Consider the following 26,640-nt stretch of genomic DNA (forward strand, 5'->3'; position numbering starts at 1 on the left):
GTTTAAAAGGGTGGGGATACCTGCAGTCAGTTGAGACTGAAGAAGTCACTTCGACGAGTGATGAAACGTTTCTCTCAACAAACGTTGTGTCCAGATGAACAGATTCAACGTTCTGTGATTTTCTTACCTGGATTATTGAGCATGCGCGCAGAAAACGTTGCTCTTGGAGGAACGAACTACAATCCCCAGAAACCTAGCACAGGAAGTCAATCCGTCTTCAATCTCTGTCCGACTAACCCGGGAGAGGAAGGGAGCATGTGGCAACTTTTTAATGTAGAAACGCGTGTTGTCATCCGAACATCGTACTTCAGAGTTGGGGTGAGGATAACTTTGTATTGCGATGTCATTTACGACGACTTCACATTTGCTATCCACGACTAAATAACGATGTAACGTCAGCGAACTAGTAAGCAATTAGCGTCCGTTGCCTTGACAAACATGTTTTTCCGTTGGCGTAGGGTACAAAATTAAAGGCACGTTTAGTGCTAGGCGAGGGTGCGCTGGGTATAATGGCTGTACAAACCGCGACACGAATTGTTGGTTCTTTTACAGGCATATCTGTCATATCCGCATCGTACCTTGCTGTGCCGTATCCCAAGTAGCATGTCAGACGGGCTGATGGAGAGGGTGAAGGCGCTGGAGGAGGAGATGGAGAGGCTCAGGTCCCAGCTGCAGAGTAAAGAGGGTGGTGGTGGGGAGGTGATACCCGCACCAGGGCCCTCCGAGAAGACGACCTGCACACCTGATGGAGGCAACGGCAGCAGAAGGAACAAAAAAAGGGTCAAAGAGCGCCCTTTTGATTTCTCTGCCCACCCTCGGCGCCATGTGGCCCTTCGGCTGGCCTACTTGGGGTGGCCCTACCAGGGGTTTGCAGTCCAGGAGAACACGGACAACACGGTGGAGGCCAGAGTCTTCGAGGCCCTGCTGAAAACACGGCTGATCCAAGATCGGCAGAGTTCAAACTATCACCGATGCGGTCGCACTGACAAGGGAGTCAGTGCCTTTTCCCAAGTGGGTTCACACAGACACTTATCAATTTGTCACTTACCAATTAAAACGTTTTATATGGTACATTCAGATGAAATGAAATGCACTTAACATCGTGTCAGAGTGCACAGATAAGAAAAGCAAGTAATGCTATAAAGAAGAAAACAGAACAAAAGCATATAGCTGATGAGATAAAGAAACTATGGATAAAGTTCAAAGTAAAGGAGTGAATAAGATATAAAATAAGGCGATGCATTGACATGACTGAAACTGTAATTGATTACTAGCAAATAAGCAGCTTTTCAGAAAGCAGTCGCTCAAGGTAAACAATTAAACAGATGTTTCAGAGAAGTTGCAAATGAAATTGCTGTTCTGAGTTCAAATGACAATTCCACAGTTCAGGAAACCACTTTACCGTGAATGTTAGTTTGTATTCCTGGAATACTTAGAAGGTTAACTGTCAATCTGAGGGTGCGACTAGGAACATTTATGCAACATAACGTAGTCTGTAGCAAGTCCAATTAAAGATTTATAAACAAGCAAAATAATCTTAGAATCCATTCTAGTGTTAATTGACAGCCATTGAAGAGATTGCAGAACTGGTGGGATGTGATATATTTTCTCTTTTCCTGTTGGTGCTCCAGCCACAGAGTTCTGGATCAGTTGTAACTGTCTTATGGTTTTCTTGGCAATGCATTGCAGTAGTCAAACCTACTGGTAACAAATGCATGGACCAATTTCTCAGTATTAGGTGGGGAGAGAAAAGGCTTAACTTTTGAGATATTGTTTAGTTGATGAAAGGCTGTTAGTTGCATTCTTTTCTTGCATTAGAATTTCAGAATTGAGTTGATACTGGTGCTTAGTCTTTTGGCTTGGTATGTGACATCTTCTGATACTGAAGTCAACCGATACCTCAGTCTCACTCTTGCTTTTTATCACCAATGACTACAACTTCAGATTTATCTTGGGTGAGTTGGGGGAAGTGTGCAGAAATAAGGGATAGGGCACACACTTCCCTTGCATTGACAGTACAATTTCCACAGATGAGCAGCCCTGTAGTAAAACCGTGTTTTCTCCCCCTCCCCCAGGTCATAACTATAGACTTGCGTTCCGCAATGTTTTGCGGAGGATTGGGTGTCACACTCCCAAACAGTGTGGATGCAAATACGAAGGCAAAAGAGGCGGACTCTGAGCTTCCGTATGTCAAGATGCTGAACAGAGTTCTCCCACCAGACATTAGGGTGTTGGACTGGTCACCAGTGGCAGAGGGTTTCAGCGCACGCTTTGACTGTCAGTCCCGGACGTACCGCTACTATTTCCCCCGTGGCTCCTTGGACATAGCATTAATGGCAGAGGCTGCGAAATGGTGAGTGGAGACACACATAGATTTTCAGATAATGAGTGGAGAGATGGTATTAATACTGGGTTCCCAAGTGCTTTAAAATCTCTTGTTTTATCAAAAAAAACTTGGGGATGCTTAGAGAATGAGTTATTGAACTACATATTTGGTCCCTCATTCATTGATAATAGACAGGCTTAAGGATTTGTCTTGATGATATCTTAAGGACAGTCTCTTGTTCATGATCACAAATCAAGACTGAGCTGTACAGAGATAAATGTTAACTCGTTTGTTATTTCTAACAAATACAGTCATACAGCATGTAAGTCAGTTCAGTCATAGTAAAAGAGCAAATAAATAATTAACACTTAAAATGGCCATAGTAACCAGTGGTTTAGCCATATGAAATCTGAGCTCTATCAGTAGTCTTCACAACTTTTCTCTGTTTTAGGAAATTGTTCAACTGCTAATTTAGTACATTTATCAGTTTAGATTTCAACAATGCAGAAAGGGAGACAGCAAAATAAACGCTGTACATGATATTCTGATAGGATTTATTCTGATGTCAGTGGGGGAACATTTGGAAGGTGGTAGACATAACCACTGAACTTTCTCTGAGTGCGCTGATCAGTATTAGCGGTTGACCGGTAAAAAGTAGTGTTTTAAGACTGCTGAAGAGGTAAGACCTTGCCATGTTTTCTTATATTTCTGATATTAAGCACTATTAACACCCAACAGCTACGAGGGAACCCACGACTTTCGTAACATTTGCAAAATGGATGTGGCTAATGGGGTCCTGCAGTTCCAGAGGACCATCCTATCAGCATTGGTCAAGCCTGCCCAACCTCAGCACACTTCCAGGGCAGACCCCTATGACCTCTTCATATTTGAAATCAAGGGACTTGCCTTCCTTTATCATCAGGTGGAGACTTTATCAACAGTTTGGTCTCAAAATGACACATTCATAATTTGGAAAAAAGTGTCACACACTGTCATTAAGTGATTGCTGACAGGATATGCTTAAATTTGATTCCCATTCAAAGTTAAAACAGCTATCCAGCTATTTTGAATATAAAAACAAATATATGCGGAAAGTTGACTCAGTGGTTTGAAGTGCATCTGCAGCGTCTTATACCATTCATTGATCCTTCTGCTGTTTGCTGTGCAGGTGCGGTGCATGATGGCCTTGCTTCTCCTCATAGGACAGAAGTTGGAAGTCCCTGAAGTCATAAATCAGCTCCTGGATGTTGACAGTTATCCCAGGAAGCCTCAGTACAGGTTAATTTTTTTTGGGGGGGGGTTGAATAACATAAGGACCTATTAAATCAGACTGAAGCTTTTATTTGGTCATTGCATAGTATAAAATGTAAAGCAAATCTCAAAAACTAATTGGACCAATCATAGATTAAGATTAGTCAAAGTCTACACCCTCCCTAACCGCTCTAAGGATCGTGTAATGTGGGACTTTACAGTAACAGGTAATTGAACATTCATAATTTGGATGAAAGGATATGAACCATGGCTATGGTTGAAATGTAGTAATTCCTCTTATCTCTAGCATGGCTGTAGACTACCCGCTGGTACTGTATGACTGCCACTTTGAAGGGCTGAGCTGGCAGCAAGAAGCTGAGGAGCTGAACCATGTTCTGGCTGCACTGCAGCAGCACTGGACCCAGAGCGCAGTCAGGACCCATGTCCTCCAAGGAATGATCCAGGGTTTGGAAGCCAGAGGTGAAAAGTACAGAGGGATACCTTGGCATTTAAATTTTAGTCTGTTCATTTCTTTTTTTCATCAGCAACATGTCAGAATGTGCGTGTATGTTGGAAAGTTTAGTTATGTTGAACTTGCAACCTCAAGGTAGCCAAACTTAAATTGACAGGATGTCAATTTAAGTTTGGACCTGGAAATTTATTTGGCATAGGTGCTTGATTTTCTCTGGTGGGTTAAAATTGAATACACTCCTCTCAAACGTTTTGCCAATCTCCTCTTCACCCTCAGGTGGAGTGTCCTCTAGCCATTGCTGGCTTGTGGAGGGCACCAGACAAAGAAACTACCGGCCCCTGCTGGAGCGTCCATGCTGTGAGAGCCTGGAGTCAAGGATAGAGCATTTTTATAAAAGAGGCAGGCTCGAACGCGAAGGAGGAGACAATGGGAGTGAAATGGTACATAGGGGCAAAAGGTCCAAGAATTCTCACAACTCTTCCAGTCTTCCAGCGGCCTTAGAAGTGCAGTCTTCAAACGAAAATGATGAACGGAAAATGGGACATTGATTTCTTTCTCTTCTTTTTTTTCTTCATGAAATTAGAATGGACTTGACATGCCATGTTTTGTAATTACTTTTTCTTTTCTGCAAAATGTGTCTAAAATAAACATGCTTTGCTGAGACTACATGCTAAGCGTATTGGGCTTATCGCACAACACAAAACACCGTTCAACCAGGAGGAACCTGTGTCAAAATCACGCGAATCGTCGGAAGAGTTTTAGCGATGCACTCGAAGTGGACACGGTAAATAGTTGGCTCTGATCGAGTGGCCTTGCGTTATAATCTCGCCGATGACTTTTTCTAGAAATAGTAAACAGCGATGTGAAGGACTAGATCCACGTGGAAATGACTCCGGCTTTATTTACATACATATTGCGGTCGTACTGACTCGATCAACAAGTAAACAACCCTGCTAAGTGTTAGCTTATTAGCAAGCTTGGATGTTTACTATTAATCCTACGCACTCCGGCGCTGCACGGACCTCCGTCGGTATTTCATCGGGAATTAGGAGCAATTCAAGTGTGTAAGGTAAAGGAAACGACCGCAATCCTTAAAGCGGAAAAAAGGAAGGGGCTATGTCTCGAAACAGCAAACTTCACGCCCTAAATTCGTGGTAAAAAATGCGTTATCGGACAGCCGCGTCGTTATGTACACGGGTTGGTGCCGAGTTAAGTGTACAGTGGGGTTTCTGCCAAGAATAAACTTGTCAGACAAGTCGGGCATTAAGCTCCACATACCCCGTGTTGGCCGAGGAGCATGGAGTGAACTGACTCAATAATATCGACAAATGTGTGTATCGCGATCCATAAATAAGTGAGCGTGCGTTTGTTTGTGGGTAGTAAAACACGTTTGTGATGTCTATGGGTCACCATACACAGATTTGCCAATTCAGACTGTCCTGACAATGGCTTACAATGTAGTACTCTTACCAGCAGAGGGCACCTTGACATTGCTTCATGGTGGGCAGAAAAAAAAGGCAAATCTTTTAATTTTAGTCAGAAAACCGACGCAGAAGAAATCCCAATTCAACGCAGCGCTGCACAACATGCAGTTATTTTGTTCATAGTTTACGCTTAAACTCTGAAATGCCTTGGCTGATGAAACATGACCGAATAAAAAATGTTATCAATGTTTTTTGATAACCACATTGCATACCCTGCAATTGTATTGTTATTAAACTGCGTGAATCCATTTTTTATTATAGCCAATGCATTAATGGTTAACCGGTCAATGTCATTAATTTGTTGTTAATGTAATTAATGGATCCATGTGTTTTTGAAATTGGGAGCTTTTGCTGTATTAATGTGATCATTTACCGTATACATTATTCTTAAACCAGTCTACAACTTTTGGTGTCACTTTACGTGGTATTACAACACAGATTAAAATGGTGTTCATATGATATTGCCCCTTGTTTCCTACCAGGTCTTTGCGTTAGGATGTTTTTGGTGGGTCTAACAGGAGGCATCGCCTCAGGTAAAAGCGCAGTGTCCTCAATGCTGCGAGAGCTTGGATGCCCCATTATTGATGCCGATATGGTGGCCAGAAAAGGTAGACCTAATCAGTAAATCAATCAATCTCTTTCTCTCTCTGCTAGCTCTTGCCACTTTTCCATCATTTCAATGGTACTATACTCAGCTGAAAATAGTTGAAATTACTGTGGTCAAAATTTGTTAATGAGTCCATTATATAGTTTAGATTAAAAAAGTTGATTGTGTATGTGTTTTGAGTACCTCTTGTTTTACTACATTTGCCTACTATGGTTTATGTTACACACAATGGCTTAGAAAAGAGAATTTTCCTTCTCTTCAGTTCATGGCTCGTTTTAACATCACTGAAGATGAGTGTTGAAAATAATAACATTGTTATAAAATGTTTTCCTTCCTTCCTTTCTCCCTCCTGCTTTCTCTTCTTGATATCCAACATCTCTTTAATGCTTTCAAAGCTGTATTGTGGGTGTTCTTTTGTTTTACAGTTAACTGCTTGTACCTATGACTTGTGACATTGTTGCTTTCTTGACCAGATGTCAGTTTAAAGATTTTATTTACTCTCCTCACAGTACAAATTATATGAACCTCTATAATTTAAAAAAAAACAAAGCAAAAAAAAAACAGCCACCCTAACTGTTTCTGCCTCTTGTCAACAGTGGTGGCGCCCCACAGTGTTGCTTACAACCGTATCGTCTATCACTTTGGGTCAGAGATCCTACTGGAGAGTGGAGAGATTGATAGGGAGAAACTTGGTCAACTCATTTTTGCCAATGAGGAGAAGAGGAAACTGCTGAACTCCATCACCCACCCAGAGATCCACAAAGCCATGCTCAAACAGATCCTGCTTTACTTCCTCAGAGGTGAGGAACGAACCATGGCTAGCTCATGTCAAAGGCTTGATTTATACACAAACAAGGAGGGGGGTGGGGTGTATCTGTGTGTGTGCTGTGAGTTGGATCTGTTCCTCTAATGTGTAATATTCAAGTCAAGTCATAGCTTTCTCAGTAGGTACTGCTCTCAAGATGTTAAACTGCAAATAAATCTTAAGTCTCCAGTCACTCTCTAGCTCACTTGACCAACACTGCTCTCTGTCACAGCTCGATGTGCATGTGCGACTCACATCTATGGTTGACTCAGATGTAAAAGTTATAACGGAACAACTTCCTCTAGTTTACAGTCAAAACTTGAAGTGTTGCATATTCTTGTCCCTGCCTGATCTGAGTCACCCATTGATGTGAGTCATGCATGTATGAGCGTAAACGGTTTAGCCAGCTTTATTATATTATGAAAATAAAGACAGGGTTGGGGTTAGACCAAAATGGTCACATAGCAAACCTTTTCTTTTTGGAAAGTGCAAGTTCATATTAGACATGGTTGCATTCGTGCGAGGGTCCGCCTAGGAGGCTGTGCAGCCACAGACTGACAGGCAAACGTTTTTATTAGGTAATGTTTTTTAGCTTGAGCACTTCATATTAAAAACTTTTTGTTTTCACATTTCCCATTCAATCGATTGGGCGCCGTGCAAAAGTCTTATAATGGCAGTAAAAACAATGGACTTTCTGTCTGTGTGTGCATGTAACTGTACACTGCTAATCTCCCATACTACTGGGCCTGTCAGTCTAATAATTTTTGTGCACAGTTATGATTGTATGATCAAGGATCTCTTGTGGTTACGGTGATTCAAAAGCAGTTTTATTCCACAATTGAGTGCTAACTCCTCAGCTGGTTTTTCACCAAAGTCCGAGCACCAGAGAAGGTGCCTCCATATTTTCCCTGCTCCCGGTAGGTGAAAAAAAGGGGTGGTTGTCACCAAGTCTGAGCACCGAAGAAGGAGAGATACACCTGGTGGAGATCTGCACTCTACCGAGTTAACTCTTCTAGTTTCACTTTGCTTTTTGTCTTCTTCCATCTCTCAAGGGTACCGGTACGTGGTGCTGGATGTGCCCCTGCTCTTTGAAACGCGACGTCTCACACAGTTTCTGAAGCACACTGTCGTGGTCTACTGGTAAGAGCTGCCTAAATTTTGAGCCTGAGCTTTTTCCCCACTTTCCGTTTCTTAAGTGCTTTGTTTTCCTTTAAAAGAGTTTGTTTTTTCACAGGCCTTAGATTTAAGATTTACAGGATGACATTCGGAGATTGTTTTGGCAGAAACTGGCCATTCAGTTCGCAGCTCTGCAGCTTATCGAGCACCTCTCTCCAAACACTCTGTGCCTTATTAGCCTTACTCACTGCCCCTGGATTTTTTAACAAGACGTCTCAGCCACGCTAAAAATAACCAACATCGTCTGTTCCTCTTCAGCGACCCTGCCACTCAGTTGTCGCGCCTGATGCAGCGGGACAGCCTGACCCAGGCGCAGGCCGAGCAGCGTGTGGCCACCCAGATGCCGCTCAACGAAAAGCGTGGCCTGGCCAAGCATGTCATCGAGAACTCGGGCAGCCGAGAGGACACCCACCGGCAGGTCCTGAGGCTTCACACCAAACTGGAGGACTCCATGGAGTTCCTTTTAGTGAGGGTCATCGCTATCGCTGCCACTGCTGGCCTGGGAGGGATTCTGCTGTACGCAGCCAAGATGCTGGTGTCCTAGCAGAGGAAATGACAGCTGCAAGCCAGGGGCGTGGTGGAAAACAAGGCATGGGCAGGTGGGAGGAGCCGGCGCAGTATACTGTGAGATTGGTGTCGCAGCACTGCAGCTCAGCAGTGCGCCTCGCTCTCTTTTTACATATGCTTTTGGCGAGAGTTTATACTGACCTACATTGTTACTATATAACTTGCACTGACAAATATGTTTTTAGCGACACGGAAGGGTTTTGTGTGCAATTTAACTGGATCCTCAGTGATAATTTGAAGGAATTGATGGGCAAATCTTAAAGCCTGCTAGGATTTTTAGTTTGGTGCAGCACTCAGCAAATACCAAGCGTCAGTAAAAATGATCAAAGATGATAATAGGAGCGATGAGATTATAATTTATTGTCACACATCTGGTGAATTGTCTTCCCCACCAATGTCATATTTAGCTCAATTTTTGGGGTTGTTAATAGAAAAAGACATTATACAAGGAGGAGCCGATGATCAAGTGAAAAAGGTTTTACTTTTATGCTATCTGCGATGCACTGTAGTCACCGTGATTTAGGAAGTTTTAATTTTGGAGTTTTACTCATTTATTTAATCACTCAACAGAGCCTTCTTCTGACATGAATCATCTGGATTGTTTAAGACAATGCATACCGGCACAAAATGACAATATTTTCCTCATGTTAAATTGGTTGATTTGAGTTGTTCAGTGGGGATAGCCACTGAATGTCATTTAAAGTACAAATAGTCTTGACTGTTGGAGAGCGTTTTAAAAGTTGTGTTTTATGGACCGGATAGAAAAATGAAATGCGTGATAAACTCGAGATGATGTGTTTGACAATCCACTTTTCAAGCAAGTAATGTGAATTCACTTTTAAGGATGTGAGATGCGATTAACTATATCAATAAGCAGACTTTGTATCTATCACTTTCTTTTTCTTACACTTGAAGCTGTCTTCAGCACATACTAAATCGATACTGTTTTTTCAGGTATGTACAACCTCACTTCGAACTAATGGACCTAATTTGTTAGATCAGCTGCCTGTCAGACGAATGTAAATTATAATACACTATTGTTTTAAGGTAACCAAAATTATTTCACGTGTCCGTGTCCCTCATTGTGTTATTAGATATTTACTCATTGGTGATATATAATCGAAACATTTGAAATATACCCACCTCCAAACCAATACCCTTACCAAAGGGCACTCAAAGTAACACTTTTAACACACTGTCCTAAGGAATCAATATTTAACTTGTGTTGTAATCCAGTTGTTAAGCCCTCACTTTTGAGCACATTGCACTGTGAACATTACAAGTCAAGGCCAGGCATTGCGGAGATAGGACTAGCCTGTATGGCTCACTTGTCTGTGCTAAAGCCCCTGCTGGACTGTTTTTTTTGCAAGTTTGTTTTCATTAAGGGCATCGGCACTAATGTAGCCTGACTCAGGCGAGGGGTCGGGGGTATCAGATTGGGTGATGGGGGAGCAGTGAACTGATGCTGCCTGATCACACGTTTCCACACACTCTCAAATGTGTAATTGTGCACGCCGTCACACAACAGTTATCTTCCATTCACACATAGCCGCACACATGTGCAATACACATAATCACTCGCATTTAGATGCACATTACATACCATCATTACTCTCAACCATGGGTGGATTACCAAAGGGGCCTACCGGGCCCAGGGGGCTCCTAAACCAGAGCCTCTGCATGAAGTCGCTGTTATTAACTTTGCATTTCTTGTCACATAGTCAAAGGGCTTAGTAATTCATGTCAATAACAGAGCCCCAAAAGTCCTACTGAAAAACTGAATGAATAACCTAGTTAATAGTTAATATGCAGTTGCCGTCAATTGTGTGTATGTGCGCTGTAAATCCTGCTGAGGTACAGGTGAATTTAGTTATTGTGCTGTTGGCAGCAAGCCAGTGTACCTGGCCTGCCGGGGGGGGGGGGGGGCTTTTACTAGTCTGTGTCCAGGGGCCCATTGTCTCTCATAACCTGCCTGTGCTCTCAACATAAATCACTTTAGAGCCATCCATTGGCCAAAGCTGCGATAAGAAACATGGTCTGTTCACAGATGGCTGTTTGTTTGTCTTTTCTGCTTCTCTTCCGATCCAAGGGGGCACTATACTTTCCTGGGCAGCCAGCTGTTAAGAAGAGATTTCCAAATGTCTCTTCTCTTCAGTCGGTTTGAGTGGAAGGACCTGATGTTGCTGCGTGGAAGTAAGACTACGTCTATTCGAGCAAATGTGAAGGCTCCAGGCAGAGGAAGGCGGCAAAGTCTCAGTCGGAATTTAAATTGCTTTCAACGCTGAGGGTGTCGGATTACAAAGGCGACAACCCCCCCCTCCCCCCAAATTGTCCTCGCATCTTGCTAATGTGCTAGCGAAACCGTACGCACAAATACACATGAATACGCATACAACCTGGTGTTTACCATGTGTTGTTGGGCCTTACGGGTGGCAAAGCAAATAATTGTCTGATGGCGGGGGGTTAGGAATAATATAATCAAACCATCATGTTCAGAGAGTTGCCCTACGGCAGTGCACTGCCTCGACATTTTTGAATCTCCCGTCTGAGTGATTTTTCATCATCCCTCTCCCGCCCACGACTGTCGGGGAAGGTAAAACAGTATGAGCAAAGAACACACAAACAAAAAATGACGAGTTGGTACCGAACTCATTTTCAAGGTCACCGGATTACCAAAAAATAAATCAATCTTGAAGTGAGAGTGGCAAAAAGTGAATTACTTATACGTTTGTTTTTAGTGGTGTAATTCGGGGTCGTATGTACAGCTGTAATAACTTGTATGTACACTCAGCAGACTGAATGTCAGGCATCCATATTTGGACACTACCTGCAAAGAGGGTTCTCGGTGAATACCGAACGAACGTTCATCAGGAGGTTGCTCAGAAATTTTTTTAATCACCAACCAGGGTTACCAGCTCTCACGCATCTGGCGTGAGATCCACGCTCTCGCGACACCAAGGCAAATCTCATGTCAAAACACCACGACAGCAGCAGATGAACAGGCAAATGTAATCTTTCTGGTGTTGTAATAGTTAAACCATGCGAACGACGTTGACTCTAGAAGACAACCGAGTATTAGAAAACTGGGTCTTTTATGTGGGTGTTTTCACAGAGATACGTCTTAAATTACTCTCCTGATTGGTGCTTGATGTAATAAATGCTCTGTAAACAGCCAACTAGCTTACGTAAGCTGTCTAACGTTAAGTGCAGTGCAGAGAATTTTAAACAACTTGAGTCTCTCCGGCCAGGTTACCAAAAGTTGGCAGCTCTGCTTTCTATCCTACTACGTAGGTCAACAAGATCATCCATCCATTACCCAAACCGCTTACCCTGCTCTCAGGGTCGCGGGGATGCTGGAGCCTATCCCAGCAGTCATTGGGCGGCAGGCGGGGGACACCCTGGACAAGCCGCCAGGCCATCACAGGGCCCACACACACACACACACACACACACACACAGTCGTGTTTCACTATCCTTGTGTGGACCCCTCTGACCCTCATTGACTACATTCATTTCCTAGCCCTTAACCCTAACCTTAACCACGCAAACTACATGCCTAACCCTAACCCTTACCCTAACCTTAACCTAACCCTAATTCTAACCATAACCCTAAAACCAACCTCTAACCCTAAAATAGACCCTTTTCCTTGTGCAGACCTCTGAAATGTCCGCACAAGGTACGTGCTGTCAGGTTTCGCTATCCTTGTGTGGACATTTGGTCCACACAAGGATAGTTAAACATCTACACACACACACACACACACACCTAGGGACAATTTAGTATGGCCGATTCACCTGACCTACATGTCTTTGGACTGTGGACTGTGTGTGACAAGATGACTGTCATCTCAAAATCTCTAAGCTTTGTATTTTGTTTTTGTTAAATAATGTATTCACAAACCACACTTCTCCTCTCACATGTCTCATTTTCGGGGAGACATTTGGAGGATTGCTGGCTCTCCGGTCCATTACCACTAGCTCAATGTGAATGTGTCAGCTGCAGCTCTGTTTCACTGCACACAGGACAGAGCAGAAGGAGATGGGATGGGCTGGTGGGTGGAAGAGTGCATACACAATTGACTGTTACAACTTATTTTCTTCCTTAACCTTCACAACTGACTCCATGAAAACACAAAGTCTGATCTGGATTTCATGTGTTATCCCAGTTGTGTCGGTTCTATAAAACCAAGAATATACCATGTGACTTCTTAGTTTGCTTCAACCAACCTCGTATCTTGTCATTGGTGGTATAATTTGGAGGGCTGAATTTCCACTTCTGATTTTGCTAATGAACACACCAGTTGCACATCATGCTGAATTCTAACTCTTATAACCAACTCCATTCTAACCTGCAGTCTAATAGGAATCAATCAAATCACGTAATTTGCTTAGAAAGAACAGAGCCAACGAGAAAACAGGTGGCCAGATTCACATCTATTGCTCCAACATGGGCCATGCAGCACCTCACAGTCTATACCAGGGTCATACAAACACTTTTCTCTATTTTATAGAAAATGGACCTGGTCAACAACCTTTAATTTCTTTGTGGGTCCCAAATGGGTCAAGGTATATCTCAAAACAATTCATTACATTGATATACCAGTCAAACCTCTGAATGCCTTGCAGCTGTAACGGCCAATGAAAATCTGTTTGTTTGGCAAAACCTCTTGCTTTTAACAGCAGCCAATCCAAAATGAGGCAGCTCATATGAGACCCTGTATAAGCGCTGTCGGACGCATATGTGATTAGTCTGGTGTGGGTAGTCGGTGTGTTTAGTCTAGATGAAAAGGTGACAGCGGCGGTTTTCATAAAAAAAACCCCATCTCAAAGCCTGAACGTTTGCTTCGCAGCCTCAACAGTGCTGCAACACACTTGTTAAGCTATTTGCTTTGTTTGTTCAATGCAAGTGGTTTGCAAGGTGTGGAAGGCCTGCATGTCCAATCTAATTCAGCAATTGCCATTCCTAGTTATTCAACCGCTGACCTGTTTTGTTCAGATGGTCAGACGGGATATAGGAGTGACCAACAGGTTATAGCACACTGTGTTCAAAAATAAAGACGGAGAAGTTCGGAGTTATTGAGGAGCAGTTCTTTAAGAAGCGTCAGCTCACCTTAAAGAGACTACAAAACGATCTATTGCTGACACTTTTAGCAGTTTGGCATGTACATACTTGCTATGAACCAGTCATGTGGACTGTGTGGCGAGTACCAGTTGGAAAAAACCAAAGTACAAAACCACAAATTTACATTTGTCACAAAATGGGACAGAAAACCCAACGTTAACTTTCATTTCCGTTCTCCCAACAACAGGCGGCAAATTCAGCTGGACACCAACGGGTAGAATAAACCCTCCTAAACACGGTAGTGTTCTTGAACGCTGGCATCTCGTGTCATACGGAGGAAGAGGCGCTTACACAGCCTCCGTAGCCCATTGTCAGGCCGCATCCGCAAGACCGCAGTGAGGTGAAGAGACAGGCAACATGCCAGCGGAGCGTCCCCGGCCACATGACTCAAGCTGTCCCTATGTGTTAGCCCCGTCTCCGTCAGGGCCACGAGGGAAAAAGGCCTTTGGTCCTGAGTCACTGACACTCTGGACACAACTCAGATCATGCATGATGATGATTTTGGGAGAAGGAGGGATGTGGCAGTGGGAGCGCTATATGTAGTCATGTTCAGCTCTCCAGCATCTTTAGAATCGTCTGGGTTGTGTGCAAGGTGCCGGAGTAGGTGTGTATGTGTGTGGGAGGAATATGTGTGTTGTGTTTGCCTTTGTGCACATATGAATGTTCCCTTGCTCTTATGCAATAAAACGTGTTTTGCAGGTGGACAGTTGATGTGTGTGCCTGTGCATGCGTGTGTGTGTGTAGCTGTAGGTATGGAGGCGTTTGTGTGTGTGTGCAGGTGGGAATGTGCATGCCTCCCTTGATATTTATTTTGAATTTGGCAGCCGTCAGATTGGTGGTGCGATCTAAGGTAAAACATCCATTGACACATTTCATTTCAGCGGGTGAAAATGGATTCATCCTGTCCCAGCTCGTCCATCATTTTCAATGAGAGACACCCATCAACACACTTGATTCACTAAGCAGGAATGGGGACCACTTTTACTGAGATGGTTTGAGATTTACTGGTCCTCCAGCTTCGAGTTAAAAAATGTTGTCAGAATAGGCAGGATGAAGAACATGCAGGCACAGAGTAAAAAGACAGCCACATGAAGGCGACCCCCCCCCAGCAAACCGTAAGAAGCTTAGCAAAATATGACCAAGTGTTAATCACTACCAGTCCAAACGGCAGGGAATGACCCGTTGAATAATTATACCTTTCACTGTAACACGGTAGTGATTTAGCTCACATCACTATTTTAGCAAATGTACAAACAAGCCAATCAGTCTTAGCGCAGTACAGCCATTTCATTTCCTCTTTAACCCAAGTGCAAAGCAGATTAAACACTTTGCAGAGTAAAGGATCCTCGGCATGTTTGCAAACTAGTAAGTGTCTCGATGCGTGCTCAATAATCCGGGTAAGGAAATCCCGCAAAGGTGAATCAGTTCATCTGGACGCAACGTGTATTGAGAGAAACGTTTCACCGCTCATCTAAGTGACTTCTTCCAAATGCAAATTAGTAAATTTGCAGCAGCTGAAATGATGGGTGCATGTGTTGCCGCAGAAATCCGCTACACCAATTTGCCATATTTGACATCAAACTCTTTACACAGCAAAAGCACAGACCAGGCACGTCCTGCTTTGTAACGGACAGATGCACGTCTATGGACATTTCAAGGGTAAGGAAAGTGCAAGCGCCGCACCTGCAAAATATTAAGGGTTGCCCGAGGAGGGTCTGAATAAGCAGACAAGTGAAATTATAACAAGGTATCTCATTGCAAACTCAAATATTTGGATTAGACTCCGGCCCCAGCGACTCTGGATCGGATCAAGTGGTTATGGGTAATAAATAAATGAATAATGGTAACGTTTCTGTTTTTACAATGAAGATTTGATTGCAAATTTCACCAAATACATCATTAACTGCCCTGCTGTCATTTCTCTTGCTGCACGTACTCAACATGTTTGTGAGCAGATAACTGAACCCGTACACTACTCCGCCGATCACTCGCCTGGTTTCCACAGGCCTTCTCTGCCAGACATGGCACAGTTGCAGACATGCTATAACATCCACGGATGTTGCATTTGTACTGCAAACTTATGTAAATGCCGTGTAAGCATGCAAAATATCCATGTGTGCTCACACGCTATGATAATGAACCTTGCATCTTTACAAACAACACGCCTATAATGGGGATTTAACGTGCATGCACATCCTTGATAGAAGTGAGGTCTGATTATAGACCCAGGGAGGCTTCTGTTGCGCTATAGAAGTGTCAGCGGTCGGTGCTTGCCGTTTATTTTTAGTAGCGGAGGCAATAAACACAGGGTTACAGTGACCCCCTCAGACAATAAGTCTGACTAAGATGGACGAGCAGCTGGCAAGGTGCTTTTCACCATCAAAAGTTTCTGACAGCCAGGCAGTGTGGGAGATGCCCTGCCTTTTCTATGACTGTATTTGGGGGGTTTTTGCGTATGCACACATGTAGATTGCCTGTCTTATGGGCCCCCGTGTTGATCGGGTTGTTTGTGTTCCAGCATTTCGCATGACATTTTCAATTACAGTATTACAAGAGTGAGTTGTTTTGTGTGCAAAGCATATCTACATGAGTCCCAGCACAAATTTAAAACATGTGCTACCGCAATGATTTTTTAAGTCCAGAGGCAAACCTCTATTTGTCCAAATGTCCGTGTATGTATGTGTATGTGTGTCTTGTACTTACACATGTAATTGTGCATGCCAGTATTCGTACATCCGGGTGTGTATTTGAGTGTGGGCAGGTGGCCGTTCATCAGAATGGAGGGTGTGCACACCATCAGGAAGGGCATTTTCGCTCGACGGCTGGAGCATCCATCTCTAATTTGTATCTTCCCTGGCGGGTTAAGTGGGGATGCTCAAGATAACAACACCAAGGGCCCATTAACGTCACATCAGACATTTCAGGGAAGGTAGTAGTCTTTCCAAGCCGAGCATTCTCCTGCCCTGTGGAGACGGTAAGACACACATACACACACACACACGATCACAGACTCTGGAGCAGCCTGATAAGACTCCTGCCTCACTAGTTGGCCCCTGCAAATGTCAAGCCGAAGCCATCTCAGTTTACTGATAGGGAGTAGCTGGGAGTGAATGGGTCTGAATTTCCTTCCGTTACGTTTGCATACACCAGAGATTACCTGAATTAAAACAAGTCTGCAGCTGAGACATGATCTTTCCAATCCGCCTTCTTATACGCGAAGAAAAGAGGTACAGTAGGCAATCTCAAATATCTCCTCAGTGGAGTCCAAGAGATGGCGCTTGCGCCAACAAAGCAGCTTAGAGCACCTCTCGGAGGAATACTTATCTTCAAGCAGTGGATCTGCTTACAGTCCAGGAGGGCATTTAATGAAATTTGAGTCAAAAGTTCAAGAGCCATATACAGCCCAGATGCTGTTTCATCTGGCCGCAGACTGTCCTATTACATAGAATATTTTGCTAAGTCACCATCAAAGCCAAGCAACCCTGAAGAATTTTATTTTATGCCGTTTATCTCAGAACAATTGGTCGGGTGAATATCCCACTGTTTTGCAAGATGAGGCAAAGATGAGGGCTGCCGAAGTAATTTTTCCAACAATTCCCTTGCCCCTTGTTGCTTCATAATAAAGATACAGTATTAGTCAGATGAACGTCGGTCACTTGTGCAGAGGATTCATTTTATGTGGACTTTAGTGCAGTAACTAGCAATATCTGCCAACAAATAACAAGGTTATTTGGCTTGGCCTTATATTTATAAATATATTGATATTATATCAATATATATGCTATGAATATATATAGGAATGGCTTGGCAAATGTACCTTGTTTTTTTGTTGTTGTTTTTTTTTGGGGGGGGGGGGGACGCATGCATACATGAAAAACACTCCTGGCCACTGACCAGTGTGGTCATGGTTTACTGAATGTCTTCTTCTTTCAGCATTTTCCCTGTTTCTCAGGGGTCGCCAGAGCAGATTTTATAGTTTTCATCGGTGCCCTGTGAGGGCACAGCACCAATGGTGGCCGTTGGCAACCCGGGCCTTGACCGATCCGGTATGGTCTTGTCAATTCGCATGCCGATTTGGCAAGATTTTACATCGGATGCCCTTCCTGACACAACCACTAACCCTATGGACAGGGGCACAGGTAAAGAAAGCGCTGGGTGCCATCCCAATATTCATGGACTTGTGCCCATACCTGTCACTAAGCATATAATACAGAATGAAGTTTAGTAAATTTGGCATAGTCACTTATCTATTCCTCTGGTGTATAAAGATCAAGTGTTGACAGTTTGAACGGATTTGGCAGAGAGCTTAGTCGAAACAAATGTACTGCTAGTGCCATACTGGTAGGAATAAACTCTACAAATCATACCGACATATCAATGTAACTCAAATAAAGACAAATTTGAAACAGGACGCATTCAAATACAAAATGAAACTGTGTACTTGTCACTGAGCTTCTTACTTGGAGCTTTCGTTGGTATACAGACGTCAATATCATCAGATATCAGGGTTTATTGAATGTACTCCTGCTGAACTGTCTGAATACTGGTGACAGACCGAGTATTTCTGCTCATACGGCATCGCACCACGTGCTGCATCTTCGCTACCTCATTCTGTCCACTCTTTGTGACATGGTGGACTTTGTTTGAAATGTCAAATGCAGTTTGTCCTCTGGCTTTATCTTTGTTGTTCCTTCCGTAATTTGCGTTGATAACATTTTTAGTTGGGAGCAGGAAGATTTGAGTTCCTCCCCCGGCGCTTGAGAGAAAGTACAGATGTTGCTGACTCTCAGGCTATGTTCATCCGATAGTTTCAGCAGTGAAAGCTGTTTCCTTGCAGACCGGGGGCGTTTGCCTTTGACATCGTGACATGAAGTCTCTAATTTGACGATGTGCTCATATACCCTGCAAGGAGATAACAGCCTGCGCTTGTGTTCGGCTGCCCTATGGCTTGGTTGACCTCTGCCTTGGTACGGGCCCTCAGTCTTAATTGTGTCTGCAGGAATTCTGCTTTTAAGACTCCCGAGCCTAAGTTTGAACCCGAGGGCTTCCTGGCCTTTTGGTTTTACTGCAGCCCAACCGAATTTAAGGTGCTCAAACACCGTTAAGAATGGCTACCCTCCACCCATCTGTTTTCATGCATTGCAAGGATCTGTCCATCACAGCAGTTTGCATAGCCCGCAGTACTGAACTAAAATGAATGAAGCCTCACCTGGTGCTTTGGGATGTCACAACATTTTATGCTAACATTAGGTTTCATTAATTTAATTGACTGTGGAAACATAATTGAGACAAGCTTTCATGCTTCGGTGGGATGAGAGCAAACTGACAGCAGAGGGCGGGACTTAAAACTTCCTCAAAACTTTGCTCCTCACTTGCATCTAGCGTCAAACAATCCAAGAGCCACTCACGGAGTCGCCGCGGCCCATGTCGATGATGAATTACGTTAGAGATATTTCATGATATCAAAGTGAAGTCAGAACAAAGCAGCAAACTATATTGGTTTTTACAGTTTGGGCCCCGAAGCTACTTTCCTGTCTCCGACACTTGTGTCACAGTCACAGAAGAGCCTAATTTGCCCTGGATTACTTTCCAACACTGATCTAAGCTTTGTCATGATATGTTCTAACACCCGTCCCCTTTCTCTCCCCTCGCCATCTCTCAGCATCTCAACACATCATCTCCACACCCATTAGAGAGAGGGAAAAAAAGTTATCTCTCCTTGCTTTGATTGTGAGACGCAATTATCTCCTGACTCATTTGCCATTTACCACAGCTGCGAGCCTCCCCCCCCTCCCCCCAGCTCTCTTCACCTCTGCTTTGATTGCTTCTCGCCGTGCTCTTAACATTTGCTGGACATCAGCCGGGGCTCTGCAGCAGAACGGCTGATCAGGGTGACCAACAAGTCGATAAAGGGAGTGACTCTACTACCCATGTGATATGAGAGGAAGTGCAAAAAAAACTCCGTTTATTACCAAAAGTCATGGACATCGAGGCGTGAAGCAAAGCAATAATATATATATATAAAAAAAATTAAATTAGAAATTAAAGTGACAATTTTCCGAAAATCCCTCAGATCTACCAAGGTCTTACTGATCACGTTGTCCAACATCATGCTCTGTTTTCTTTAGCGGCTCCCTTTTGTGAAATCATAATTGCAATAAATGTTGCATGCATGAACGGAATAAATGAAAAATTGGGAAATGAACACACTGATTATTACGAGAGTTTCCCCACACCAGTGACATCATAGAACAACAATATATGTACAGTTATATGAATTTAAATACACACACACACACACACACGCACACATACACACAATTAGATATATGTGCAGTCCACATACTGCTTTGACTGTGTTTGCACATCAAGGTTCAATATCAAATTCACAAGTTCATACACTAACAATATGCCATATATAATGGGATAATATGACACAATTTTCCATCTCATCACATCAACACATGAGACATTTTGTGACACTGTCTGTCATCCAAAATAACTATCTCACTTTGGGGCCAATACTTGACAAATGACCGTTGCTTGTGGCAAAATATATATATATTTTTCCCCCTAGCGTTGAAGCACGACATTTTACCTACCAGACAAAAGATTGTCTTAAATAAACATAGCATGTTAACAACCGTAAGATGTAGCTGTGTGACTGTGGATTTCCAGACTCGAATTTGAAACGACAGCTCAAAAATGACACCGAAGGTCTTCTGCTTTGTCAGAGCTGTTGCTGCACCTCAGACTGACACGTTGTCATTCCTTACGCTGGCTGCGTCCTTCACAAGAGTAGCACAGGCACCCTGCATCACAATGAAAGTATGGATGGAGAGGAATGGCATCAGCTAGAAGTAGACCGTTACCAACAAGCACAGATCCCTGGTCTTACCCAACATTAAACGACGGAGGTATGCTAAAAAAATATCTGACTGAGGATCAATGGCTAGGGGCGACATCAACCTAACTGCCAATGCCAAGTGAAAGACAGGGAGTGAACGTCTTTTGGTGATGACCTCTCACCACTGAGCCCCTGTCCAGTCCAGTCCTCAGTCGGCATAGAGAATGAACCCTGAGAAGGTGCTATATTTATTGCTGTTGCCCCCGTGGGCCTTGCCCCCGTCCAATTTGATGAAGACCTCATCCCCTGCATCCAAATGAAGGATGACACTGTTGCTGGCATAGTCATAACTCTGGTCCTGGTCCTGGGCAATGGCACTGGCCCTGACCTGGAATAAGACAGAGAGAAAATGAGGGGGAGGGAAGGAGAGAGAGAGCGAGAGAGACAGAGAGAGAGAGACAGAGACAGAGTGCAATCAAGAGAAAGGAAATCAAAAAGGTGAGAAATACCGAATAAAGGGACGCTGAGACGGTGCACAAAGAGACCATAGTAGTTGGGTATGTCATGAACTAAGTCCAAAATGCCATTGGCAGTTTGGCACAAAAGATATCAAGGAATGACATGATTAAATAAGATAGAGTCAGTGATGCAAATACTTATTTTTGATTCAAACAAACATCCCGTTGATTCACTTACACACTCCCTTGGCTGTGGCCAGTGACCAAACTTATTTGCAATGCATGTATGGACCAAAAATAAGATGTCTGCAAGAGGGGTGGACAGGATAAGAATTCGAGACACCAAAATGTTTGTGAAAAGTGTGTCCCCTGCAGCAAATATCTTGTTTTTTGTTCGTGGTGAATAAAGCCTGTGACTCAGCTTTAAAGGCTATCCCTGAGTCAGTCGGCCTCTTAGGAGGGAAAGAAGTGCATACTTCTTTTGGTGGTCGACTCTTAACTTCACACATCTCACAGTGAAGCACTGAAAATCCCATGTCCCATGTGTCCCTGATGTGAAGGCATCACTTGGTCGACAGTGGCTAATTACGTTAAAAAAAAAAATCGGAGCACTGCTATATCTGTAGTAGAGAGCCAAACCCTTTTTCACACATCAGAATTGGTAAAAAGAAAAAGCAATACTTGAGTTGGGGAAGGATGTCATGTCACACTGAGACAGCTAGACAACTAAAGGTCACATAACCCTATCCTCTCTAAGCTTGAACTAATATGCAGTGCTACGGGTTGCCAGGTTGGCTGCCACGCTGTGATTTCACAAGTCGAGTTATAAGGGCCTAATCCCCGACTTGAACCATAACGGGGTGACAGGTTCCTAACAAAGTGAAAACCAAGATGGCGGCATGGAGTTTCTAATTAGTGCAAACCAAGTGCTGCACTGCATGTCACAGGGGCCGCAGGGTCTGAAAGGAGAGGTTCAGCCACAGATGACAGCATGATGATGGATGTCAGAAACAAGAGGACAGCAGAGCCTCACCCATTTCACCCTTCTGTCCCTCACAGCTCTCACCCTCCATTATTGCCAGCAAACTAGAATTATTAATTAGTAGAATTATCATATTGCAGGTTTTTCGGAGGTCCGGTTGCCTCACAATAAAATGTAGTCTGTCACTATGCAGAGACTGATTGGCACCCTTATCAACAGTAACTGAGGTATCCTGCTTCATGAAAGAGAAATGATGAAGATGTCAAATAACTTTGCACTGGTAATCCATACTTATACACAGCAAAAGTAACAGAAGTGATCACGCTTTAAAATCATTCATCAGAGCCTGGCTTAAATGCTTGAAGGGAAATGTCTAGGCTCAGATTTACATGGTGTTTGATCAGTGCCAACACCCAGGGCATAAAGCACATGAGATGATTAACCATGAATATGGCTAATATTGCGATATTAAAAGGCTTGGTTCTGACAGGTAGTCCGATAACTCTTACCAGCACATCATGGTTTGGTAAATTACATTGTATTTCAAAAAGGGCCAGCTTTGAACTGGACAGTACCCCCAGGCTGTGTTTTGATGTGTGCAGAGTTGAGATAGCGCAGCACTGTTTGTACTCACCTCATGGTGTACATCACTGGATGTGTAATACGCAAAGATATACAAGGCGGCAGCTTGCCACTATGCATTGTCATTATAGGAGACTGTAACACCAGATCAAGGCAGACTGAAAATCACGACACACGTGAATGCATGAATACTCAATTTAGACTGCCGGCACACTGGTTGCGCTGTTCCCTGAGCATTTTGATGTGTATGTTCATCCAAGCCCAGGCATCATAAGAGGCTGACATGTTCATAACTCACAGTATAAGCAAATGGCTAGTTTTAAAGTATTTGTGATGGTAGCAGTTGTATCTTAAGTAAATAAAAGCATTAAATCAAACCACTGACTTTTTTGATGAAGAAATGTCATGAATAAAGTAGCAAAAGAAAAGAAAAATAAACCTGTCACCCACCAAGCCATTCTTAATCAGGTCAGCCCACATGCTGGTGCCATCTCCTCCCCTCATCAGTACGTTGTAGATGAAGAAGTAGGTGCCAGGGATCTTGCAGGTGAACTTGCCAGTGGCACCTTCATAGTTATCACCAATATTAGTCACCACATCATCAAACCGCAGGATATCATAACCTTCTTGAGGGTTTCGCAGCCCAGCATAAAACGCCACCCGAGGAGTGGTGTTGTAGATGGTGGTGCTAACTGCCCCTTTTCCGCCGACACCCATCACTCCTGACCTGACTAGATCCACACCATCACCTGGTGGTCCCTTGGGTCCCGGGGGTCCTGGCTCTCCGGGTTGTCCCGGGGGTCCGGGCTTTCCTGGACGTCCTGGTCTGCCCTGTGGTCCGTGAGCACTGTAGGTGGGCAGCGGCGGGCCAACGCTGTGGTCGCCCAGTGCATCTGCCTCGTTGTCAAGCTGGAGGCCCGTGGTGGCAGTGTCCATGCCAATTTGCGTGCTCGTGCCTGCTGTTCCCACGCTAGGGAAGGGGTCACACACCATGCGGCAGGTGCCCAGCATTTCGTAGTGGCCAGCGCTGTCATCTGTGCCGCCACCAGTGCCCACGGAGCTGACCAGCACAGGGATGAGAACCACCAGGACCAGGACCAGCATCACCCCCACAGCGGCTGCCACCAGGGTCTTCCGCCCAATGCTCAGCCGGGGAAGGGGCTGCGCTGCCAGTGTGGAGCTCTCCGGGGTGGAAATGGTGACTGCTGGGAGTGAGGCACCACGTCCACCTGGCGAAACACGGACACAGCGAGGATCCCCAGAGATGGCACAGGGGGAGAGCTCGTACGCCTGCGAGTGAGTGAATGAGTGATAGAGCCGTACGGGAGTCACAGAGAGGGAGCAAGAGGAAGGGATGAAAGTGATCAAAAGGAGAGAGAGAGCGAGAGAGAGCAAGAGAGAGAGAGAGAGGAGGAGAGTAAGAATAAGAAGCGGAGGGAAGGGGTAAGAAAGCTTAAGTGGAAAAAAAGAAAAGCGAGGGGAGGGGAGAGTGAGCAACATGCACACACACACTAACCAAATGAGTCAGGGATGGGGGGGGGCACTTTCCTCCTGGCAGACTGTGAAAAGCGAGGGAAGATAGAGGAAAAAAAGAGAGAAAGAAAAGAAGATAACCAAGGGATTCCTCTTGGTGTTGATTTGTTTGTTTGGCGGGTCGTTGGCTGTCACCTGAGATAGAGACGGGGGGGGGGTGAGCTGAGTGGGGACTTATTGGAATAAAAGGGACCTTTATCAAACCTTTAGAAAGTCTCCTTTCTAGAAACATATCAGCTCCTTAAGTTATCTACCGAATAATTGCCTGTATGCATACCAAAGCAGTTGGCATTATTTTCCTGTAATTTATTCAAGACTTCTTAAAGCAGACTTCTTATTTTGTATCATGGAAAAACTGGTCACCAGATAAGGGCTATCTAACTGTCAGCAGGCCATGGTAAATAGAAAATGGGATCAATGAAATGTCGTCATATGTTGCACTGATACTAGCTATACTTGTTTTGGCCACGGTCACGATGTGCATATTTATCCATTTATCCATATCAGCTTCTGTTAGTGTGTGTGTGTGTGTGTGTCCATGCATACATGAGTTGCATGTATAATGCATGCGTGTCCATGTATACATGAGTAGTTGGTGGTGGGTTGTAAATTGGAAACGCTCCAGATAGTATCTGTGGCCAGTCGAGCTGTGACCTTCAAAATGTTGCATTAAAGGGACAGTTCGGATTTTCAAGACACCTGCCCATGTGGTAATGAACTGGATGTCCTTTCTGTCCATCCAAATTGTTAGCTATAAGTGCTGCATTGCATTTTCCACAGAAATGTTTAAGACTAAAGACAAAAACCTGTTTCAAATACTAAAACTAAAGGGACTCTGACAGGACTATTCTTTACCTAGTCGTAATTAAACGTTTGATATTCTCGCCACTGTCAGCTACCCCTACAATTCTCAATATTTACACTTATTTATGGTATATAACTACTTGATAAGAAACTGTTACACCCACCAAGACTGTCTAATGAACAAAGCGCCCATCAAACCAACCAAGGTCACATCTGAGTCACCCGTACACACATCTAGCTTCGTTGGACGGCCCCCGAGCAACGTAAACTTGTGATGAGAGCATGAAGTTCTCACCACGTTTTCATGTTTTTGATGCTGCTGTTGTCTCTGGGCATGACAGACGTACTGAGTCACACACCTCTGGCAGCGCTCTCTATCTGAATTGCGCCTTTTGATGGTAAACCTTAAGTGCAGAAATTGACGTGTATTCAATACGTTTAGTGAAAGTGCTCTCCGGAGATTTGTCAAAGGGGGGAATTTTTTAGATTGTTCATATGGAGACATCCCCATCAACTGTGGTTTATTCCAGCACAAAACTTCCTGTGAGTATTTCCGCTGATGATTTTATAAGGATGTTGTGGATGGGTAGGGTATAGATGGCATACAGTAGATGTTTCCTGTAGGATGGTGAGCTGTAGTTAGAATATGTCCACTTCTTATTTTGTCCAGAAGCTTACTAAAATAAATGCTTTGCAGGACTCATAAACGTCACTAAAAATGGATTTATAGTTTATTAGTTCAATTAGAAATGAGCCCATCTCCTACTGATCATGTTTGCATGCAAACTGAAACAGAGATTACTGGATGTTATCAGTGAAAGACATTATTTCGTTTACAACGTTTACATGGTTCAAAATATTTTCATGGTTCATACCAGTTGATTCCTTTATAGATCGAACTGATGCCTCTATTGGTTCATGGTCGTATTATAATTTTGCATTGCATTGATGCACCCAGTTGTGCATCAAACTCATTCAGTTGGTGATTTACACATTTATTACAAACTTTTTTTCCCAATGTACAATTGCCTTGCTAATTTTAAGGCATTAAGATTAATTGATTATGTCGACTCGAAGGAGATGAGATCAAGTGAGGGAAAATAGAAATACAACATCCCCATTTTTTAGATTGTTCATATGGAGACATCCCCATCAACTGTGGTTTATTCCAGCACAAAACTTCCTGTGAGTATTTCCGCTGATGATTTTATAAGGATGTTGTGGATTGGTAGGGTATAGATGGCATACAGTAGATGTTTCCTGTAGGATGGTGAGCTGTAGTTAGAATATGTCCACTTCTTATTTTGTCCAGAAGCTTACTAAAATAAATGCTTTGCAGGACTCATAAACATCACTAAAAATGGATTTATAGTTTATTAGTTCAATTAGAAATGAGCCCATCTCCTACTGATCATGTTTGCATGCAAACTGAAACAGAGATTACTGGATGTTATCAGTGAAAGACATTATTTCGTTTACACCGTTTACATGGTTCAAAATATTTTCATGGTTCATACCAGTTGATTCCTTTATAGATCGAACTGATGCCTCTATTGGTTCATGGTCGTATTATAATTTTGCATTGCATTGATGCACCCAGTTGTGCATCAAACTCATTCAGTTG

The 26,640-nt window shown here is 43.6% G+C and overlaps 3 protein-coding genes across 4 annotated transcripts; 2 read left to right on the top strand and 1 right to left on the bottom strand.

The window, feature by feature from the left end:
* The first annotated feature begins 256 nt into the window (after window positions 1-256).
* Window positions 257-4,644, top strand: pus3 (pseudouridylate synthase 3). The gene is made up of 7 exons (XM_056297548.1): window positions 257-318; window positions 553-1,011; window positions 2,076-2,353; window positions 3,065-3,248; window positions 3,495-3,604; window positions 3,885-4,057; window positions 4,326-4,644. Exons 2-7 carry the CDS (start codon window positions 604-606, stop codon window positions 4,595-4,597), a joined length of 1,425 nt encoding a protein of 474 aa, XP_056153523.1. The 5' UTR covers window positions 257-318; window positions 553-603; the 3' UTR covers window positions 4,598-4,644.
* A 182-nt stretch (window positions 4,645-4,826) lies between these two features.
* dcakd (dephospho-CoA kinase domain containing) lies at window positions 4,827-14,014 on the top strand. Of its 2 annotated transcripts, XR_008811848.1 has the most exons (6): window positions 4,827-5,118; window positions 6,016-6,141; window positions 6,737-6,940; window positions 7,998-8,085; window positions 8,380-8,720; window positions 13,998-14,014. XR_008811848.1 is itself a non-coding variant. In XM_056297424.1 (5 exons), exons 2-5 carry the CDS (start codon window positions 6,030-6,032, stop codon window positions 8,663-8,665), a joined length of 690 nt encoding a protein of 229 aa, XP_056153399.1. In that variant the 5' UTR covers window positions 4,827-5,118; window positions 6,016-6,029; the 3' UTR covers window positions 8,666-9,741. The 2 variants fall into 2 exon arrangements, 1 of the variants encoding a protein (XP_056153399.1); XM_056297424.1 differs by lacking the exon at window positions 13,998-14,014 and having other exon boundaries at window positions 8,380-9,741.
* A 6,851-nt stretch (window positions 14,015-20,865) lies between these two features.
* Window positions 20,866-23,801, bottom strand: LOC130127707 (C1q-related factor-like). The gene is made up of 2 exons (XM_056297425.1): window positions 23,130-23,801; window positions 20,866-21,045 (listed from the first exon to the last, which is right to left on the bottom strand). Exons 1-2 carry the CDS (start codon window positions 23,781-23,783, stop codon window positions 20,866-20,868), a joined length of 834 nt encoding a protein of 277 aa, XP_056153400.1. The 5' UTR covers window positions 23,784-23,801.
* Between the last annotated feature and the right edge of the window lie 2,839 nt (window positions 23,802-26,640).

This window comes from Lampris incognitus, chromosome 17 (assembly GCF_029633865.1).
Source record: "Lampris incognitus isolate fLamInc1 chromosome 17, fLamInc1.hap2, whole genome shotgun sequence".
NCBI lineage: Eukaryota > Metazoa > Chordata > Actinopteri > Lampriformes > Lampridae > Lampris > Lampris incognitus.

Excerpts from the sequence above, each read along its gene's own strand:
- pus3 (XM_056297548.1), top strand. The coding sequence starts at position 604 with ATGTCAGACGGGCTGATGGAGAGGGTGAAGGCGCTGGAGGAGGAGATG. Across the intron at positions 2,354-3,064 it reads ATGGCAGAGGCTGCGAAATG|CTACGAGGGAACCCACGACT; the intron begins GTGAGTGGAGAC and ends AACACCCAACAG. Across the intron at positions 4,058-4,325 it reads CCAGGGTTTGGAAGCCAGAG|GTGGAGTGTCCTCTAGCCAT; the intron begins GTGAAAAGTACA and ends CTTCACCCTCAG.
- dcakd (XM_056297424.1), top strand. The coding sequence starts at position 6,030 with ATGTTTTTGGTGGGTCTAACAGGAGGCATCGCCTCAGGTAAAAGCGCA. Across the intron at positions 6,941-7,997 it reads CCTGCTTTACTTCCTCAGAG|GGTACCGGTACGTGGTGCTG; the intron begins GTGAGGAACGAA and ends CCATCTCTCAAG. Across the intron at positions 8,086-8,379 it reads CACACTGTCGTGGTCTACTG|CGACCCTGCCACTCAGTTGT; the intron begins GTAAGAGCTGCC and ends GTTCCTCTTCAG.
- LOC130127707 (XM_056297425.1), bottom strand. The coding sequence starts at position 23,783 with ATGCTGGTCCTGGTCCTGGTGGTTCTCATCCCTGTGCTGGTCAGCTCC. Across the intron at positions 21,046-23,129 it reads ACCTGATTAAGAATGGCTTG|GTCAGGGCCAGTGCCATTGC; the intron begins GTGGGTGACAGG and ends GTCTTATTCCAG.